Below are 22,050 nucleotides of genomic sequence, written 5' to 3'. Positions count from 1 at the left end.
CAGCCTTCCTTCCCCACAATCGAGGCAACAGCGCCCGTGGGTGCTGAGGGACTTCTACTTACCCAGCTCTGTCGACACCAGGGACCCTGTGGCAATCTCGCCAAGCTTGGCCACTCCATCGTAGTAGGCTTTCCCTGCCAGGATCATGGCTAGAGAGGGAAGAGGACAGACACAGCTCGTCACTTCAGTAAGGACACCATGTGGCTGTGGCTTCGAAATGTTCACGAGGTCCCTTCTGGTTGTGATGGGGCAGGGCTGGTCCTGGGTCAGAGCCTCCAGGTCCACCCCAGTGGAGATGCTCACAGCTCTGGTGTGGTTACCACCACCCACTCTTGAGAGAACACGCAAGGTCCTCCCACGGTGCCCACCACAGGGCAGAGACACAGCCCCCCAGTCAAAGGATGTGGGCAGGGTGGCCTGGGACACGAGGCCTGAAATCTCTTCTATAGAAGAAAGCATTCAGAGTCATAAACAAGGGACCTGCTTGTTGGCAGGGAGATGCCGACAAACTCCGCAGTTGGCCATCATCCCCTAAAACAGGAAAATTGTCAGAAAAAAAGCACTGCACGTGCTAATTTTGGGGAGGTGAGGAGAAATCAGAAATGCCTTTATTGCTATTCCAGTTGCGGGGGTGTCTAAGTATCTTAAAGAAAAAAATTTCTTTGTAAGACAGAATTATAGAGTAGACATCTGTTTTTTATTTCTTTTCAGTAGAGCAGACCTGGGTCTGAATTCGACCTTTATTTCCAACTACATGGCCTCAGGTGACGCACCTCTTCACCCTGAAACTAAGGTCCCCAGGGGCAGAATCCGTAATACTGTGAGCCTTGAAGGGACAAATGGCAGGGACAAATGCCAACTCCTCCTTTTACCTGAACAGGCTAGACTGAAGGTCTACAGAAGCCTGCTGCACAAGGTCACCAGTTCAAAATAGCCAGCTGCTCCACAGGAGAAAAATAAGGCTTTCTACTCCCCTAAAGATATTTATGTTCCCTGAAACCCACAAGGACAGTCCTACCTGCCCTATAGAGTCACTATGGGTCAGCACTGACTCAATGGCAATGAGAAGGTACTGAAGGTCAGTGACCAGCAGGCTTTTCAACAAGACCTCACATCTGCTGAGTGTTGCCCGGGGGGAGGTCCACTCAGTGGTTTTACCCCAAGGTGGTTTCCCCTGTAGAAATCCTGTTCTTCTATAGTCTTAGGGGCCATTGAATTTGGGACCTAAGAGCTGTAGTTTATCAGTGAGCAACCGGGATCCCAGAGGAAAGCAGGCAGGGGAATCTCCCAATTCAGTAACGTCGCTCAGTTCTAGTTGGTGGCAGCTGCCAACTGCTATTAAATAGGAGCCTGCGGCCTCTGCCGCCACAGCCCACCAAGAGTGTGTGCAGCTGTCCATCACGTCTCCTTGTGGATGGCTTTGTCAATGTTCGGTCTGCACCCCAGTGCTTTCTGTTGTTGTTGGGTACCACTGAGTTGGTTCCGAACCACAGCGACCCAAGGCACCACAGAAGGAAACCCTGCTGGTCCTGCACCACCCACACCTTTGTTCTATGCCTGAGCCCATGGTTGCAGCCACTGTGTCCATCAATCTATCTCACGGAAGGCCTTCCTTCCTCTCTTTCGCTGCCCCTTTACTTTACCAAGCATGATGTCCTCCTCCTGGGACTGGTCTCCCCCGACAACATGCCCAAAGTACCTAAGATGAAGTCTTCCCATCCTTGCTTCTAAAAGAGCATGCTGGCCGTAATTCTTTCAAAACAGGCAGGTCTATCTCTTCAGCAGTTCATCATGTTCAATATTCTTCTCCAGCACCACAGTTTAAATACATAGATTCTTCTTTGGTCTTATTCAATGTCCAACTTTCACTTGGAGCATGCCATGGCTTGGGTCAGGCGCGCCTTAGTCTTCAACGTAACATCCTTGCTTTTCAATACTCTAAAGAGGCTTTGTGCAGATTCACTTCATGCAACGCATCTTTAGATCGCTGAACTGCAGCTTCAAGTATTCATGGTTGCATTTAATTCTAAAATCATTAATTTACCAAATTCGTAAAATCAACTGTACAATTCATATGACAATTAGTTTGGTATATATGTCTATTCCTCTTACTGTTATATTTAAGAAGGTGTCCCAATCCAGCTCCATCCTTTCATGGAGAGCAAAGTCAGGGGCCAAGAGAGTGACCTTGATCTGACTGATGATGGTCCAGCTGGTAAACAGGAGGGTGTGAAAAGGCAGGAAGGGAGGGCCCACCACTTCCTGCTGTATGGAATGATAGGTGCTCCTGGTTGTAACTCCCTCACCCACAGCATCAACATGTTTCTGTCAGGTAAGTTTTCCTTCATGGACGACTTCATTGGCTGACTGCACCCCGTGGGCCCCGCTGACTGTCCTGCATACCCCCCACTTAGTATATTCCTGGTGGCCCATTTTTCTGTGAGTGAGGGCTTTTCCTATCTGCTCGTTCAGGCAACGGGCTGTGATGATGCTTCTCTGAGATTTAACGAGACCAGGGCTGTCACTTTGAAGTGCAAGTATAAACAACACGGTCTGTGGCAAGGAGGCAGAGCTTCCGGGTAACCACTCCGTTAACCTCTCTGACCCTCAGAAGCCCCAGAGGCCAAGGCGATGGCCCTGCTCTAGCAGAGGAGATCCAGCAGGGCACATCCCAGGCCAGCAATCAGTCAGACACATGGAAGTGCAGGAGTGGGCATTTTCTCGGCTCTGAATTCCAGTGCTGGCTCAACTTCTGGCCTCATCCACACTGCCAAGATGTCTTGACCCAGCGAGAGCTGTCAAATTAATAGCGGTGCTGTCTTCGAATGAAGAGTAAACACTGCTGGGCACTTGTAAGTCAAAAAGCCAATTCACGGGCGAATGCTTACACCATATTTTAACATTACCCATCACCTTGAATTTTTTCATGAACTGTTGACTTATGTTAAAAGTCACCATTCAACCTCACTCCCTGACTCTAGACAGATTCCAGCTCAGAGTGACCCCTGCAGGACAGAGCACAGCTACCCCTGTGGGTTTCCCAGGCTGTCAATCTTTGCAGGAGCAGAAAGCCCCATCTTTCTCCCAAGGAGCCGCTGGAGGTTCCAAACTGCTGCCCTTTTGTTGGGCAGCGTAACCCACTACACCAAGCAGGGCTCCTTTAACTTACCCGGTCTAGTAAAAATATCTTGCTTTTATGAAAAGGCTGACTTAACTGAGAAGTGGAGGATTCGTTCAAAATGAATAAAGGGCAGACTATTACTTTTACTGTGAACACACCAGGGGAGCTCATACCCCAGGCTGGCTTAAGGAAGAGGAACACTGGAGCTCTAGTTTCGTGGTTGATCATCTGCTTCCCTCTCACACACTTCTACCTGGTTCAGGTTCCTTCAAGCATTCTCTCAGCAGTGCGTTGCTGTCCTGCCCAAAGGCCTGTGGGGTTCTCCCTTTGCTGACAGAGTGTACCCGTGCTTGGCAGAGCTGGTGTGAGATTTTCACAGCAATGACCTTCAATAAACTACATCTCCCAGAATTCCTAGCCCCTCTCTACACTGTTGGTTGTGGCCACATGAGTTCCTTTGTCCAGTGAGACACCAGCCCACATCGGTTTGGTCAGTACTGTGACCTGGAGCTGATAAGTCCTGGAACTGAGGACCCCATCTGGCCTTGAAGTGGAAAAGACCCCTTTTGGGAGGGCACAAAACCAACCCAAGAAATCTGAAGAACTGAGAACTGCCCCTAGTGACTGTACAACTCTTCTCGCTATGATCAAACTAGTGAACGGAATGCTGTGTGGATCATGTTCTAATAAAATGGTTTTTTTGTTTGTAAGTGAAAAGGATACGCTGAGCAGTCTACCTCTGACCATTTCAGGATCCTTTGTACATCTGCCCTGGTGGCACAATGGGGTAAGGAAACTGAAAGGTGAAGTGTGGACCCACCAGCTGCTCCACGGGAGAACGAGGAGGCGGTCTTGCTTTGATGACTGAGAGTCCTAGAAGCCCTGTGGAGCAGTCTACTCTGTTCTGTCAGGCTGCTATGAGTCTGAATGGCCTCTCAATGGTAGTGGGTTTGGGTTTGGAGTTTTTTTTACACTGGAGCCTAGTACAGTTTCCTTAAAAAAAAAAAAAAAAAAAGGCGAGAGTCAGGGGAACCTGCCCAGGCTATGATATAATAAGTTGTTGTCTTAAGCCACCAAGCTCTGGGAACAGTTTGCTATGTAGTAATAAGTAGCTGATGAGACCTTAAGGTGGGCTTATGATAAAACTTTGTCTCATGTACTTTGGACGTGTCATCAGGAGGGAGCAGTCCCTTGAGAAGGACATGGTTTGTTCAAGTGGAGGGTCATCAAAAGAGAGGAAGACAATGTCCCATTATATGTTTTGCTACTGCTACCTCCCGAGGCCCCTGCTGGGTTTGAGGGCTGTCTCTTCTGCCTGGTGTTTAGTGCTTGTCTGTGGAAGCCTGGAGTCAGTCACCCGCCTCGGATACTATATGGCCTCCGGCGGGCTCCATCCCACACCAGCCTCCTGGCTCAAAATCCTGTCACACTGGCCCATCTCCATCCCTATCCCCCATTCCCATACTCCCATGCATTTTAACCTGTTGGTTGCATACCTGGGAACTCCAAAAAGTTCCTATAAAATCAATGAGGAGCTAATGGATGTTCCCATGCACTTTTTGAAGGCCTGTCATGCACTTACTCCTGACTTAGGGACTGTCTCCTCACTGGACCACGCCACATTTACAACAGCAAAAGACCTGTCCGATTATTTTGCACAGTAACAAGGTGCGTCTGGAGGTGCAAAGTGAGAGTAAGGCTGGCTGTGACAGCTGTTCTTATGTGTCTACTTGGCTGGGTCATGATTCTTAGAGATTTGGCAGTTATGCAATGACGTAATTTGGCAGTTAGGCAATGGTGAAAGTCCACAGTGATGCAATGATGTACAAAGGCAATTAGGTGACAATGAAGGCGCTGTCCTCTGATTTGTAATTTGATACAGTCACCCTCTGTGCAAAATGCCAATTTTTTTTATATAGCAGCCTAGCCACCAAGTGTGGAGTAAGTGTTCTAGCCATTCTTAGAAGCCTTGTGCTTCTGCACAGACCACATCTCCCAGGTACGTACCAGGACTTTACACCAGATGGCCCACGGAAATGCCAGGAAATTAGGAACTCTAATTCCAGGTACACTGTGTGGACCGCAGATGGATTCCCCAGGAGGGGCTGAAGTGATATGGGAGCAGAGGCGTAGAGGAGCCCTCAGTAGAGAAGCCTGGCTGCTGGAGGCCGAGCTGCAGGCGGCTCAGCGCAGAGAGCAAACACTCTGCAGGTTACAGGGATGGCTGAGGCAACAACTTGGTGGCCTTGTGTGATTGAGCAATAACCAAGGGAGTGTCAGTTGGGCAAGACGGTGGGCCTGGCCTGCTGCCCAGGAAGGCCGGGGCACCCACTGGAGGGCAGGTCGGGAGGAAACTGTGTCTGCTGGGGATCCTGGTACTGATGAGGCCTGGCAGCAGCCCAGCAACCCCGAAGTCAATATCCAGTTCACTCTCTGGACAGCCTCACCGCTCCCCATGCCGGCGTCCATGGTCTTCCAGCACCCCCCCACCCACCCACCCACCCACTCACACCACCCCTTTCCTGGAAAGGCATACATGGAGGTCAAAGGAGGCTACAGTTTGTTTTCAAAATATCCGCAGGGAGTAGCTGGCAGTGAGGGAGGCTGGACCTGAGCCCTTCCTCAGACCTAGCAGGGCTATCAATGACAGTTTGTAGTGTTAAGTGGCTGGGGCAGAGGGTGTGACAGGGGCCATATGGTGACACAGAGGACTGCTCTTTACTTGGTGTGGTTCAGTGGCTGTTCCCCTAAACCAAACTCACTGCCATCAGAAGTGAAGCTGACTCACAGAGACTCTATAGGGCAGGGTGGAAGACGGTAACGCTCGCTTTCTGGGAGTAGAACGTCTCATCTTTCTCTGTTAGAGGAGTTGGTGGTTTCCAACTGCTCACCTTGCAGACTGCAGTCCAAGGTGTAAACCACTATGCTACCAGTTGTGGTCATCATGAGGTTATCAGTGCTAGGTGTGGACAGCACCCACTTCCTACTACAGAAGCACCCTGTATAAAAACGTCAGCTTCCTTGAATGCTGTCTGTCCAAAGCAGCCAGCGGCTCCGTTCCACAAGGAGAGACAGAGGCCGGGGCTCAGCCTCCTTTGGAGTGGAACACTTAGGTTGACAGAGGAGCCTTTAATGGAGACATTTTACATTTTACTATTCAGGCAAAAATGCCGGCACCACTCGCCAAAGCCATAGAGCGTTTGGATGCTATCCAAATGAAAGGAAAGAAAGTGCAGCCTGAGGGAGAGAGATGAGGCCTCCTGCTCCTGTAGAGCGTTCCGGGCTTGGACACCCACAGGGGCAGGCCTATCCAGTCCCACAGAGTGGTCAGAGTCGGAATGCACTTGATGGCAGTGGGTTTGTTGTTGTGTTTCTGTTTTGCCGTAGCAGCAAACGTGTTCTGGTTATGCTCTTAGGGTAATTATGTTGACTCAGTGGTGTGAGCTCCCGCTCCTCCCTACGGCCTTCATATATGTGCTATCAATTCACAAAGAATTTACTTTAAGAGTATTATTGCTCACAGTAGTGCCGTACGAGGTTGACCCATATCATAGAGCACAACTTGGCCGGTAAGGTACATCATTTATGTCACTATTATTCAATCCACTCATTTCAAACACGCTATGGAGCTGATCACAGCAAAGTTCTAGACCAAATCCAGAAACCACCAAACCCAATGCCACCGATCCCGGCTCCTTGAGATCCAAGACAGACAGGGTAGAAAGGCTCCTTTGGGTTTCACGGCAACTCATTTAAGGATACTTGGCAAATTCAACATCGAGCACATCAAATAGCCTGCATAATTGCTTTTTGTTAATAAATGTAACAAAAATGGGAAAGACTTACCATTAACCGCTTTCTCATAATTCTTTCCTAGGTTTATTAAATTTCGAAGCCCAGGGTTGAACTGATCCATAACATTCTGGAGAAGAGCAGAAAAGAAACAAGATAAATTAACCAACTACAAACAAGGTAAGCACTCTAGCTTTTGTCACGGTGTCGCTGAGGATGTACATGCCCTGTCGTCCAAGCAACCGGGCAGCGGTGTCCAGTCTGAAACAATAGCAAGCACTTCCGACCTGCTGCGGCAGGTGAGCTGGGTGTCATCCTGGTGTCCCTTCTGCCCAGAGAGCCTACTATAAATGGATCTCACTGTAGATTCTTCTCTTCCGTCAAAGATTAACACCCACACCCCGCAGGGCCCCTGGGACCAGGAACCAACACTCCCTGAGTTTAAGTAGGTTAATGGCTGTCATTCTCCCCAAGCAGCTCTCTGAGCTTAATTATATAGGACGCTTGGGCTGTCAGTCTGACAGACATTCCCAAGAAACTGGGTTTGAGCTCTGCTAAGTACCCTGGTGGCCAGTGGCTCAAGCATTCAGCAGCTGCTGGCAGGTCAGACCCTCCTCTGCCTCTCGGGGTTTTCATTTTGCAGCCGTCGTTCTTTTGTACTGTGCTTACTTCAGTAATGTCACTGTACGATGCTTTTCCACTTCGCATCTGACGACTGGCTTTCGATCTGGGTTCACAAAGTGAGGCTGAGGCTCAAGGTGAGGGTGGTGAGACTTCTTCGTCTTACATACTTTGGACAGACATGTTGTCAGGAGACCAGTCCCTGGAGAAGGGCCTTCATGCTTGGCAAAGTGGAGGTGTGAAGGAAGGCCGGCCCACAAGATGGTCGGATGCAGTGGCTGCAACAATGGGTTCAGGCACTGGAACCATTATGGGTGGGAGCCTCACAGCAACAACACTGCTTTCTAGAAGCCCTGGAGGCCTAGTAGGTTCTTGTGGGTTGATAACCACAAGGTCAGCAGTTCAAAACCACCATCTGCTCCTTGGGGGAAAGATGAGGCTTTCTATTCCGGTAAAGAGTTAGAGCCTCAGAAAACCATAGGGATAGTTCCATCCTGCCCTAAAGAGTTCCTATGAGTCGGAATTGACTCGATGGCAGTGAGTTTGTTGGCCCTGGCTTTCTATGATAGTGGATGGTGGTTTAGCTCACTACACCCCACTCCTTCCCCAGTTGTTTTCAGACATGGTTTTAAATCTATAACCAGTGATTACTTGAATATGTCTTTGTTAACACTGGTCATGATGATGCAAGGAATGTTCTGAGGACATTTTCTTTCTCAACAGAGCATTTTTGTTTTGCCTGGGATTCATAATTGTATTTTTTTTCTTTTGCTTAGGTTTCTATGAAACTATCGAGTCCATTCTGGCTCATAGCAACCCTACAGAACAAAGGAGAACTGCTCCTTAGCTTTTCTGAGGCAGCAACTCTTTACAGGAGTAGAAAGCCCTTTCTCCTGTGGAGCAGTTGGTGGACTTGAACTGCTGACCTTACAGTTAGCAGCCCAACTCATAACCCACTAAGGCACCAGGGCTCCCCTTCAATCTATCAGAGGCCTACTGACATAGTTTTCCAGATGCACAAAACCAGCAGCTGATCTTGCCCATCCATTTCCCCAGCACCTCCTGCACGAGTAGTCCTCCATCTTCCTGCTCAGCCTGGCCCTGTGTCCAGGCCTGTTGTGCTGCTGCCCTTGACCTTCCTTCTCTGGTCTCCTAGGTTACAGCTCTCTTTAGCTGGCCCTCAAGGCCTTTGTTTCCTCCTCTTTGCTGGGGATCACGCTCCAGGAATGGCCAAAGGTATGATCATGTGCAATAGGTAAATCTGAGATCCTGGGTGCTTGAGATTCTTCTTACCTGGACATAGAACTGGTATTTTGCCTGGGGGAGTATTGTTGTTGTTAGGTGCTGTCTGGTTGGTTCTGACTCAACATGCATATGCGGGTACAACAGCACAAAACACTGCCCGGCCCCACGCCATCGTTGGAGGCCATCGTTGCAGCCAGTGTCCACACCGTCATTCAAATGCACCAATCCAATTCTCCCTTATTCATCTTTCAATCTTCACACACACGATGTGATTGGAAATACCACCGGAAGAGTATTAAAGATGGAAGGCTATTTTCCCTCAGAGTTTTGGAGATGTTGCTCTGTAGTCTTCAGCACCCAGCTTTGCTCTAATAATGTCTTCCTTTGCAGCTGACTCCCCACCCCACCCCCTTCCCTATTTCTGGTGCCTTTCTCTTTGGGCTTTGTTCTGAAATTGCATTAATGGCCTGTTTCAGTGTGAATATTTTAAAGCTTGTTTTATTGGGTACTCAGTGGACCCTATCCATATGGGACATGTATACTTTCGGGTATAAAGTGTCTACTTGATTTCTTGTCTCTCTGCTCTTTCTGGAACCGACTAGGATTTTATACATCCTGGACCCATTCTCAAATCACCCGACTTCCTTCTGATTTTCCACTTTTTTTTTTCCTGTATGACATCTTGAGCCCTTTTACACGGACTCATTGACTTATGAAAATCTTTAATTCCAGAGAGTGCATTCAAGTTCCTTGACGACTTCTTTTCCAATGCACCCTGTTCTTGTTTTATGAACGTAGTATCTTCTCTTCTCTGAACATATTAATTGTGCTTTGTGGAGGGTATTGCTTCCAGTTCCCCATTACCATCTGGTCGTGATTTCTTCTGGTTGCTTGGTGTTTCCCGGTCTTTTGTCTTCAACCCTTTCTCAGATACCTCCCACATACAACTCGCTGCCATCAAATTGATTCTGACGCCCTGTAGGACAGAGTAGAACTGCCCCTGGGAATTTCTGAGATTGTAAATTTTGATGGGAGTAGAAAGTCTCCCTTTCTACTGCTGAGCCACCGTTAGTTTCGAACTGCTGCTCTTAACAGTTGGCAGCCCAACAGGTAACCACAATGCCACCAGGAGTATACTCTCAAATCACCTGGTGATCCCTTATTGCCAGTTTGTATTTAGAAGCAAAGCCCTAGGATGCTGGCTGAAGGGTGTGGGTGTGTGCACAGGGTGCTTGTAGATGACTGGGCTTCACAGCAGACTGGCTGGACAGCAAGGTGAGGAACTAGCCAGGGCCCAGTGGGTCTCTCTAGAGAAGTTGCTACATTGTTTTCGCACTCTGCTTGCCCTATGTACACGTTTCAGTGCCACTGGTTACATTCTTCACATTTCTACCCCACTTTGCTTTATCAGTTCCCATCAGGCTCCCGGGTCCCTAAGCTTCTCTGTGGTTCCAAGTTAACGGTTTTCAAGTTGACATCCTGTAGATAATTCCTGAAAGAAAACCCTTGCTCAGGGCAAAAATTCTTTACAACCCAGCTAAACTGTTATTTAAAAGATGACTGGGGGTGGGGTGGGTGGATGGTTTCAGCGGAAGGCTTAAAGACCATCTCTGGTCAACACCTCCAGGTCTCTCCTGTGTCTCAGAGGGTCCAGGACATCTGCTTTCTATAAAGAAAAAGTCTGGTTCCACGTTGCTTTTCTTTTTGATCAAGGTTAATCTCCCAGGTTCTTAATGGCGGTAAATGCTCACAGAACAATTAGAGGTGTGTCCATCTCCCCTACTGTTCCAGGGCAGAAACCAGTTGTTGCAGCTTGGATAGCCGCTGTCAAGCTTTTAAGGCCCCGGTACTACTCATTCAATTAAGAAGAGTGATTTTACAACAAGCCCTAGTGATACAGTGGTTTAAGCACTGGGCTGATAACCTCAAGGTTGGCAGTTTGAACCCAACAAATGCTCTCTGTGGGAGTATGATGGAGCAGCATGCTGCCCTAAGGAGGATGGCCTTTCTGCCTCGTCCACCGGGTCACTATTGGAATCAACTCAACGACAGTGTCCGGGTTTCAGTTTGGCACAAACAGTACTGGGTCAAGTGACTGAGACAACAGTGGAGAGCAGTTGTGAATGTCCTTATCTTTGGCTGGGACGAGGGACAACAAAGAGGTGGCTGGTTTTCTGGGAGCAGGGGTTGGGAAGCGGGCTGGGTATCTCAACACAATGGGTGGACACTCTTAACTCGTCTGTCTTTGGGGTTAATCTTCACCACCAGCACCTCTGCTGTCATCTTTAAGTCCAGAACCCTCAGCTGCAGTAGATCCCGAGATTCACTGCTGGTCTGCCAGGCATACACAGCAGCTGGTGCAAGTGCTTGTTTGAAGAAAGAACCTGGGACAGGAATAGGGGACAGGAGGGGGTGGTTAGGGAAGTGCTCCCTTTCTCGGGCCTGGTTTTCAGCCTTGGCTGGGCCACCTTTGGTCAAGCGATGCTAGCTTTCCAGTCTCTCTGAATTGCAGATTTAAAGCCCTTTCATTTGTTTCATTCCTTTGCCATCATGATCTTGTGCTCTCAGTGGACAAGGAAGGACCCTTGAAGTCAACCTGCCATGCTGAACTAGACACCGCTCCTCCTGTGTTAACAGAGTGGGTCACAACCTAAGCTATGAGGACCTAGAACCAAGGCTGACTTCCCCACCCTGCTGCTCTGCAAGGCAGCAGCCCTCAGGACCTGAGCACTGAGCACCTGTAGCCAGCGCTTAAACCGTGTAAGTCTCCCAAGTTGTAAAACAGAACAGGAAGTTCCCAGGTAGCTTCTCCCTGTGATAACATCTTCTCTAGGCAAATGCTGCCTGGAAAGAGCTGCTCGCACATTACACCAAGAAACTGACATGGGCACAACACTGTTATCTAAATGACACACCTTATTCATACGTTGATCTTGCTCCATCTCCCTATGTGTTTGTGGAGTTCCTGGGGTTTATTCCTGGTACCATCACCATCATTAAAATGCAGTGTTCTTTCCAAACCCCAAACTCACCCTCCTGCTCCCTGCCCTATAGTCACTCCACCACACACTCCCCAGACCCTAACCCTTGGCGACCCCTCTACAGTCATCACCTTGCCATTCCACACATGGGGGCATAAATGGAATTATATGCTGTTTGACCTTTTGAAATTAGCTTTTTCACTCAGCATAATGGTCTGGGGGATCTATCCAAGTTGGTGGTATACTAAGTTGACTTTTTTTTTCCCTCTGATATCAGGAGGGGCCACATCTAGGTGAGCATTTAAGATATTCTCAGTCATTCTGCATTTGGAAATATAAACAGCTGCTTGGAATACCCATGTTTTTGAATAAGGCTATGACTTCATAAGGAGTCCTGGAGGTATAATGGTTACACGTTGGGCTGCTAACTGCAAGGTCAGTGGTTCAAAACCACCAGCTGCTTCCCTGGAGAAAGATAAGGCTTCTACTCCCATAAAGAATTAGGTTCCACAATCCACAGCCGGTGGTTCTACCCTGCCCTGTGGGGTTGCTGTGAATGGGAACAGACTCAATGGCAGTGAGTTTTTGACATCTTTACAGCTTCAAGGGCCACATGGTAGGAGCTTGTGTTACTCCGTAAGAATCACTAGGGTGTTTTTCAGAGTAGCTTCATCATTTCAGTAATTTCATCATCACAGTAATCTGTGACCCAGCAGCCATGCAGTCATTTCAAACATCTAAGAATGCCACGCGAGCATGGTTGCTTTTTAACAAAAAGTGAAACTAGTTTTTACAATTCTTATGGTATGCCTGTGAGCCTGAGCTTGGACTTGAAGTACCTGTCAGAACCAAACTAACCTTGACCTCTAGTCTAAAAGCAATTGCAGAAGGCAGCCCAGGTCTGTATCTTTTTGTTGATTATTCCTTAGTTCACCTTGCCCAATTAAGGGGAAATATGGTGTCTTGAGATGTTCAAAATGTCCACATACGAGGTGTATCTCCCCCAAACTGGAATTCTTCCCCCCAAAGCTATGTATGTATGTATTTCAAAACACGCCTATCACCTTCAAAGTACTCTCCTTTACTCTTGGTACATTTGTCAAATCTGTGATTCCATTCTTGGAAACACTTTTCAAATTCTTCTGTTTGGATGGCTGACAGCACCTCCCTAATTTTTTTCCTTCACCTCTTCTGTGTCATCTAATCACTGTCCTTTCATGTCCCTCTTCATTTGCAGAAACAAAAAGAAGTTGCATGGAACAAGGTCAGGTGAAGCAGGTGCATGGAGCAAGAGAAGAATGCTGTTTTCTGCCCAAAACTGGCCCACTGAGATGGCTGCATGAGCAGATGCATTGTCATAGTGGCAAAAACCAGTCCCTTGTCTGACACAAATCAGGCCTTTTTAGGTCACACACTGTTCTGCAATCTTTTCATATCCTCTAAATAGAAAGCTTGATTAACAGTCTGACCTGGTGGAAGGAACTTCAAATTCAAGAAGACATTTTCATCTGTTTGGGATGTTGACTGACTTCCAGAATGAGGTTTGTCATCAAGTGACATTTCACCTTTTTTGAAATGAGAAAATTACTCGTACACTTGGGCTTTCCCCATAGCACTGTCCTTATAAGCTGTGTTTAACATCATATAACAGTTTATGCGGCATTTTTCCAGAGCAGGAAACAAAATTTCACGGCCACATGTTGTGAAACAAGGTTTGAGCAAAACTGCTTTTACAAAAAAAAAAAAAAATTCACTGTGACCGGAGAGAACCTTCCAGGCATTGCCACTGGGTGCACTAACTCCAAGTTGCTCAAAGCTCACCTAGCAGGAAAAACACATACCATGAAAGCTCTGCTCTAACCAGCACAATTTTTTTGGTATCCCTTTGTATATCTCTTACATCAAGAAGTCTTTGTGGTGTGGTGGGTTATGTGCTGGGCAGCTAACCGCAAGGTCAGCAGTTTGAACCTACGAGATGCTCCAAGGGAGTAAGATGAGGCAGTTCTGTTCCATAGAGAGTTCCAGTCTCCGAAACCAACGGGACAGTTCTACTCTGTCCTATAGGTCGCTATAAGCCGGAACCGACTAGAAGGCAGTGGGTTTGAGTCTGGCCTCTTACATCTTAAGATACCAAGAACAATGAATTCATGACAAGATCCAAAGTGAGTGTCAACCACAAATCACTAAATGATTCCATGGGGGGGCAGGGAGTGGGAGAGTTCAACTATGATGTCAACTATATTCAACTACAATCAGCTTCAAAGGAAGCAGTAGAGGGGAGTGCTTCAAAAATTTTGTAGAAAAATGGAATGATAAGATAATGGGAGTTTTCAAGTATTCCCTTAACACAAGAACACTTTGTTCTAACAAGCCGGCATTCTGTGATACTCTATCCCGCGATCACTGAAGGCAAAAAGGGTGCATAAGCAAATGTGGTGAAGAAAGCTGATGGTGCCTGGCTATCAAAAGATACAGCATCTGGGGCCTTAAAGGCTTGAAGATAAACAAGCGGCCATCTAGGTCAGAAGCAACAAAGCCCACATGGAAGAAGCACACCAGCCTGTGTGATCATGAGGTGTCAATGGGATCAGGTATCAGGGATTTAAGACCCAGAATAAAATCATACCCAATGTGAAATGGGGCAGGGGTGGGTGGCATGGAGTAGAAACCCAATGTCCATCTGTAGACAATTGGACATCCCCTCACAGAGGGGTCACAGGGAAGAGATGAGCCAGGCATGCAGTACAACACCCATGAAACACACAACTTTCCTCTATTTCTTTGGTGCTTCCTTCCCCACTATCATGACCTCAATTCTACCTCACAATTGGATTAGACCAGAACATGCACACTGCTACAGCTAAGAGCCCACAACACAGGGAATCCAGGAGAGATAAACCCCTCAGGGCCAACAATGAGAACAGTGATACCAGGAGGATTAGCGGAGGGTGGGGGCAGAAAGGAGGAATGATCACAAGGATCAATCTACAACCCCCTCCCAGGGGGACGAATAACGGAAAAGTGGCAAGGTGTGACAGAGGATGATGTAAGACATTGAAATAATAATCTATAACTTATCAAGGGCTTGTGAGGGAGGGAGGGAGGGAGGGAGGGCTGGGGAGGAAGAGGGAAGGAAGAAATGAGGAACTGATATCGGGGTCTCAAGTGGGAAGAGAATACGTTGAAAATGATGATGGAGACATATGTGCAAATATGCTTGACACACTAGATCAATGTATGGATTGTGGTAAGAGCTGTAAGAGCCCTTATAGTACAGGGAAAAAAAGATAATGGAGTTTTTCCAGAAAATTTTAAAAGCGCACTCCCAAGAGTTTTTTTTTTTTTTTTTTTAAACCTGGTGGAAGGTACCAATGGGCCAAGAAGAAGGAGTTTGTAACAGCCACAGACCAAAGTCTCCTAAGTGGTCCCCCAGTGAAGGCCTGGCTGGGAGGATCACATGCCAAACCAGTTTCAAGCAGAATGTTTCACTTCCATTCTGAGCGGCACCTGGGGTAGCTATGGTTACAAAACAATCAGGATCCCCTGAAGAGGGAGGGGCCGGTTCCACTGCAAAAGCTGGGCTCTGGGAAATACATGGTTTGGGCTAAGTCCAGGGCTGGGGAGCAGGCCAGGAGGAAGTAACTGCTCCTTCCACCCGATTTACAGCTGGGCTCCTATCATGTGGATTTCCCCTGCCTCCCCCGAGGCCCGGACCTTGGTACACAAAGGGGTTATGCAACCTTGGGATAGACTGGACTTCCTTAAGATTTGGACTTTTCCTTTTGTTCCAGTCTCTGAACCAGCATCTCTCACGACCTACAAAAGCCTAAATGACCACCACCATGATGGGCCAGGAGGTTATCCAGAGCTCAGAGCACATGTCTCAGCATCAACTTTCCTTTCTGCTACTCTTTCCAGTTTTCAACAAAACCAATGTGTGCTTCTTTTGAAATATTATAGCATTTCTTGATTGAAAAAACTTGGGTAATATTTACGTCCAGTAGGAGTGCTAGAACTCAATTCCAATTATATAGCTATATTTTACGTTTAAATATATTCGTGTGTCTACATATCTATATCTATCCATCTATATACTATTATTTTTCATCTTACAAATTAAGATGACCAGGCCACACAAGGTTGCATGACCTCAAATTCACTGCTATCAAGTCAATGCCAACTCATAACGACCCCATAAGACAGGGTAGAAGGGACCCAAGGCTGTTAACTCTTTACATGAGTAAAAAGCTCATCTTTCTCCCTCGGAGCGGCTGGTGGTTTTGAATGGCTGACCTTGTAGTTAGCAGCCCAGCGGGTAACCACTTTGCCACCAGTGCTCCTGCATGAGCTCAGGTGCACACTGATTTCACGTGACATGCACCTCTGGTACCAGGGCTCCCTGAATGGCTGCTGGATACAGGCTCTTGCTTCCTGCTTCCCAGTGCAGTTGCAAGTGCCTCCCTTGGACTCCCGTCAGTAATTTCCCTGCCTTAGGGAAGTCTCAGGAAGTGACTGTGGCTGCTTTCTGGGTTCACAGATGGTCAGTCCAGGTCCAGTGCAGGGAAAAGAGACAATTTAGATGTTTGTGCTTGGAGAGGTCCACGCTCAGATCTGTTCACATGTAGAAATACTGTCCGCTCCTACCCCCTGGGTGCCCTGTTGCACTGACCATTAACCTGCACAGTATGTCAACTTGTCTGGAACTTGCAGTCCAGGAAAGTGGGTAGCATGGGGCCCTGGGGGAGGGGAGGGTGGTTGGACCCAAACCAAAAACCAAGTCTACTGCCACATTCAACTCAGTGGAGAACAGGACTGCAGAACAGGACAGAGTAGAATAGGCCTGCTCCTGTGGGGCTCCCAGGGCTGTAAATCTTTACAGGAGCAGCCAGTCTCATCTTTTTCTTACAGAGTAGCTAGTGGGTTCGAACCATTGATCTTAGGGTTCATGGCCTAATACTTAACCCATTGAGCCAACAGGGGGAGGCCAGGCTAAAGCTTTGACCTTGAGTCCTGGAGCTAATGACATCCCCACATCTTGGAGCTGGGCCTCTTCCTTTGTAAGGCTGGGATCACGACCAGGTTTGCAATAACTCACATTTACAGAGAACTTCATTTTAACCTTTCCAAGGGGCCCTGGTGACCTGCTAACCACAAGGTCAGGGGTTCAAAACTGTCAGCGGTTCCATGAAAGATGAGGCACTCTGCTTCCAGGAAGACTTGTGGCCTCAGAAGCCCTAGGAGGCAGTTCTGCTCTGTCCTGCAGGGTTACTATGAGTCAAGATCTGTTGGACCCCGAGTTGGGTTTGGGGGCTCTACAAATAGCTGAACTCCCCAATGCACATGGGTGCCAGTAACAGAAATAAGCGACCTCAGCTTCCCCACCTCCAAGTGTCTCCATCCAGGAGAAGGCCAGCAGCACACAAGCCTCTGGAGTCGAGTGTGGAGTACACTGCCCCATCCTCTGCTCTGCTGATGACCAGTGCAGGGACAGTGAGCTACTGCATGTGGCTCTTCTGGCCAAAGTCTCTACCCCTAACCAATCGGCTCTCTCCCTCCAGGGCCTGGTAAGAAGGTAGGGGAAGGCACTTGAGAGAATTATCCTATGAGTAATTGTGAACAGGATTCCCTGGACTGCCATCCTGATGTGTATAAAATCTGCCCTCTGAAAAGCAGGAGGAGGGATCTCATTACCAGCAAGAGGCAGAGGGAGAGAGTGTCCACTGGAACCAAGATTCCTGGGCAGTGAAGCCCTTGGATTCAGAAGACAGCTGTGACATCAGAGGAGCAGCAGCAGAACCAAGAGCCCGAAAATGAAACAGAGAGGGGGACTTCCCAGCCTATGGAGCAAGGACAGCTGAGTGACTTTGGGCTGCGGCTTACTGGAGTGAGATGCCTCTGAACACTTCATTCAGGGAGCTAGGTTTGCTGACCCTTGAGCTTGAACTGACAGCCTTCTGGTAGGGGATGACAGCCTTCTGGTAGTGGGGTATACCCCATTAGGCATTTATTAGCAAACCTGAATTTTGTAGTATGTTCTGATAAACAATTGTACCCTGAGCATCTCACTTGTATACTACAACTTGTCGACTTCTATAATTAGCCCTTAATCATGAACACTGTCTGTGAGATCTGTGTAGCCATTGCAACGAGCATTAGAACCTAGAAATAACACAGAGGATACTAATTGAGACAACGCAAATGGTTTCATAGTTTCCTTTGACCTCCTGGCAGCACTGATGGGCATTCCTGTCTCTGGAGTCCATGACTAGCATTTTATAGGGCAAGTCTCTTTGGGTCCTAAAAAATCCCCCCCCCCCCCCCCCACAGATCTATTCTACAGATGAGGATACAACGCTTTGGGACAGTGAATGACCGAAGCTCTCCTAGCCAGCAGGCAGGGGAGCCGGTGTCCCCACTGATCTTGGCTCTCGTCACCTCAATCTGAGTTCCTTGAACTGTGAAATCCTGGTAGGTGGAAAGTCTGCGTATAATGAGGGCAGTACGATTTAAGTTTGGGAGATGAAGGGTCTTTACGACATTGCTTTTTTGCAGGTTTTTCTGTCACCTTCCTTGGGGGTGGGGGGTTGTTTAGGAATATATGTAACCTAATAGCACTATGAACACATTAAACATAATTACCCTAATAGCATAACTACAATGCATTTATTGCCACTGCAAAGCCAAAAAATTCAAACAACCCACTTCCAACCACACTGCTGTTGAGTCCATCCCAACCCAGTGAGGCCCCTAGAGGACAGAATAGAAGTGTCGGTCCCTTTGGGTGTACCAGACTGAGCATTTTTATGGACACCGGCAGCCTCATCTTTCTCTGCTAGAGCAGCTGGTGGGTTTCAACTATTAACCTTGTGGTTAGTATCCCAACACGTAAACCACTCCATTATTAGGACTCCTAGCCATCGCAAAAAAACAAAAGAAAACCCAAGAGATACTACGAAAAGAGGGCCCCTAAGAAAAGAGGGCCCAGCCCTCTGACCCTCACCATCAAATGGACCTCTCTCGTACAACCAGCAATGTCCCTGACAGAGGACTCAGTAAAGACTATCACTGCCCCATTGGCTCCCACTTCTGGAAAAAGAAGGAAACACAGAGGAAACTACAAGGATCCTAGCCACGCCGCACTCCCCTCCCTTTTCCCCTTCCCAGAGGGAGCCACAGTGAAGACTGGCTGCTCCCGCTCTCCCCTGTATTTTACACATTCACATGCACATATATTTAGCCATGACTCATCTAATTCTGTTCTGTGCATTCAAAATATGCAGTTGAAATAACATCGTACAATACCTTTCATTTTTCCACCTCCCTGTTTCCTCCCCCATCCAGCTTTGGAGGCCTGTCTGTGGCTTATTCTCAGTTAACCTCTGCATTGTGTCCCCTTGTGAAGGTACATTTGGCATGTCACATGGCTGGGCTCTTGTGCCCAGTTGCTGGGAAGGTCATTTTGGAGATGTGCGTAATACTAGATTTATGAGCTGCATTATTTTGACACATTTCAATTTCCTCAATGAAAATTAGAGATCATTTACATTTACGTTGACTTGTAACCATTTAACAAGACAAATCTATGTCCAAATTCATTTTCTTCTAAGTCTTCTAATCTTGAAATTCTCTGTGTGACAGGTGTATCTATCTCCATTGATACATGTCAATTTGTACTCATAAATTGAGTATTAATCCCAGTATGTGAGTTTCATTCATGTAAGCATTACTTCAGTAATAAATATAAATGCAGTCAAAAAGTTATGAGAAAACAAACTATAAAGCAAACAATGCTATGGATCGTCATGATTGACCCAAGCAACTTTAATGATACATTGAATCCAATACCTCAAATGTTTTAGTGTTAAATATAACAAATTTAACATAAAAACATAGTATCACAGTTTCATTTAAGGGTTAATAGTGTATAATTATGTTGTTTTGAAAAGAAAACGTGGTTTCATTCACATGTTAAATTGACTACTGTCCGCAGAGACAGGTTTACAAGAAATGTCCATAAACCGAGAAAAAAATGATTAGGGCAAAGACTGTACAGATGTGCTTTATACAATTGATGTATGTATATGTATGAACTGTGAAAAGAATTGTATCAGCCCCAATAAATTGTTAAAATAAAAAAAAATGTCCATAAACCTAGTGTTAATCTCTACATTATCTCGATTTTACAGAAAAGGGGCTGTCCTGGCAATTTGGGTGGGCCTGATCTAATCAGTTGGAGGAGTTTAAAACAGGAAGGAAGATTTCTCTAAGGAAGAGAAGTCTGCTCTTCCCAGGCATCCAAGGGCTCTGCCACTCGCACACTGGCTGGCTCCCACAGTTGTGACGAGCCTCTTACACTGGCAATCTGATAGAACCATCAGATACAAATACCAGAGCACCCCAGCTGCCCCGGCAGACCACCCTTCTCTCTGGTGTCACTGCCTCATTATGACCTATTTCCTCTTCCCTCTCACCATGGTGGCCCAAGCACACTACGGGCAGGCTCTCAGCTCAGCCACCATTGCATTCCCAGCACCCACGGTGTCCTCTCAGGTGGGGAACTCTAAACCGGCTTCAGACACCAGGACCCAGAGGGCCAATTAGCCAGGAAAGCTGCCGCCTGCAGCTTCATTAGCCTGGACTGCAAGCGCTCCGCTGGGCACCAGCCTCTGCCCTGGCCCAGAAGTCCCCTCGGGCCTTTCTCAGGAACTCTGCTTTCCTGGCTGCCCTTCAAACTGCCAGTTTGGTCTATGGCCCACATGTGGCTTTTCAAAGAAAACAGTTGGTGGGAAGACCCACTCACTAGCTAGCTGGTGAAGAGAGTAGACAAAGGTGGCCTGGCATGTGCCACAGCCCAGCGAGCTATCAAGGAAAAGAACCAATCACAAAAGACCACAGCTCCGACCAGCCAACCGACAAAGCACTCAGCTGTCAACCAAAAGGGCAGCACTGGGACCCACCAGCTGCCCCAGGGGAGAAAGGCAAGGGCAATGTGGTTCTATGAAGATGTCAAAAAAACAAACACCCAAAACCCACCGAACCCCAAACTCACTGCCATAGAGCTGATTCCAACTCACAGAGACCCAATAAGGCAGCGTAGAACTGCCCCCTGCGGGGATTCTGAGACTGTAAATCTTTACTGGAGCAGACAGCCTCATCTTTATCCTGAGGAGCAGGTGGTGGTTTCAAACTGCCAACCTTTCGGTTAGCAGACCAGTGCCTAACCTCCAACTCCACCAGGCCTCCTGGTTGTGAAGATTTACACCTAAGACACTGGGGCAATTCCACTCTGTCCATCAGGGTCGCTGTGAGGCAGGGCCTGGGAGTGAGGAAGGAGGGCATAAGGGGTCTTTTTTGGGTGAGAGAAGTAGGATCCAATTAGGTTGGGGTGGGTGATGGACACAGAAGGCTATATATTTATCAAAACCATGGAGCTGTATAGATATCTCAAAGGAGTTGATTTTCTGGTATATAATGACACCGGATAAAGGTAACGAGAGAGAGGGAGAGATAGCAGAGACAACAGGAGGGCTGAGTTCCTGTGTCATCCCAGGATGGACCTGAAAAAATGTGACTGGGCAGCTGAGCCTTTATGCCCACTTAGCTGTTTGCAGCCACTTCCCCTCATCAGGGGAAAATCAATCTAAGCCATTATTGGAAAGAGACAGCCCAGTCCTTCCGAGACAGAGCTTCTGCTGGGTTGGCGGTTGTCGCCGCCATGGGCCTGGGCCGGGAGCTGCTTCCTGCTATGTCCTCACCAAGCCTTGGCGCCTCAAGAACGCCTCCCTGGGGAACTTTCACTGAGACACCAACTTGGTGTTGCTGTTTTCCTTCCATCCTTATCCATAACCCATCTCCGGCCTGCGTCAGGATGGATTTCTGCTAAAGCACTCCCTGGAGGGGCTGTCATGAGGCCCATAGACTCACATGGTTCTGACACCACAGTGTCACCTGAGAGCAGTAAGCTATTGTAGGTGGCTTGACACACAGGTCATCTCTTAGGGCTCAGCATCTCCGAAAAGCACAGATAGTCAGGAAGCCATGAACATATCTGAGCCACAGAGACCATCCAAAGGAGGGCCTGCCAACTCCTAAAACACACTCCCATCTCCAAAACCTTATCCCCGGGGCTGCTAACTGCATGGTTCGTGGTTCAAGTCCATGGGAGAAAGATGGGGCCATCTGCTTCTATAAAGATGTGCAGCTTCAGAAGCCCTAAGCGGCAGCTTTACCTTGTCCTCCAGGGTTGCTACGAGTCAGAATGGACTTGACGGCAGTGGAGTGTTACTGGTG

At 47.8% G+C, this 22,050-nt stretch overlaps 1 protein-coding gene across 1 annotated transcript in view; it reads right to left on the bottom strand.

Annotated features, from left to right (window-relative positions):
* Positions 1-22,050, bottom strand: part of BAIAP2L1 (BAR/IMD domain containing adaptor protein 2 like 1) — an 84,406-nt gene that overhangs the window by 49,291 nt on the left and 13,065 nt on the right. Inside the window, exons 2-3 of the mRNA XM_075565055.1 lie at positions 6,968-7,043; positions 63-149 (exon numbers count right to left, since the gene is read on the bottom strand). Of these exons, the coding sequence (XP_075421170.1) occupies positions 63-149; positions 6,968-7,043 (163 nt within the window). The remainder of the gene's footprint in view (positions 1-62; positions 150-6,967; positions 7,044-22,050) is intronic.

This window comes from Tenrec ecaudatus, chromosome 12, assembly GCF_050624435.1.
Source record: "Tenrec ecaudatus isolate mTenEca1 chromosome 12, mTenEca1.hap1, whole genome shotgun sequence".
NCBI classification, from domain to species: Eukaryota; Metazoa; Chordata; class Mammalia; order Afrosoricida; family Tenrecidae; genus Tenrec; species Tenrec ecaudatus.
This window is presented reverse-complemented; position numbering and strand designations above follow the sequence as displayed.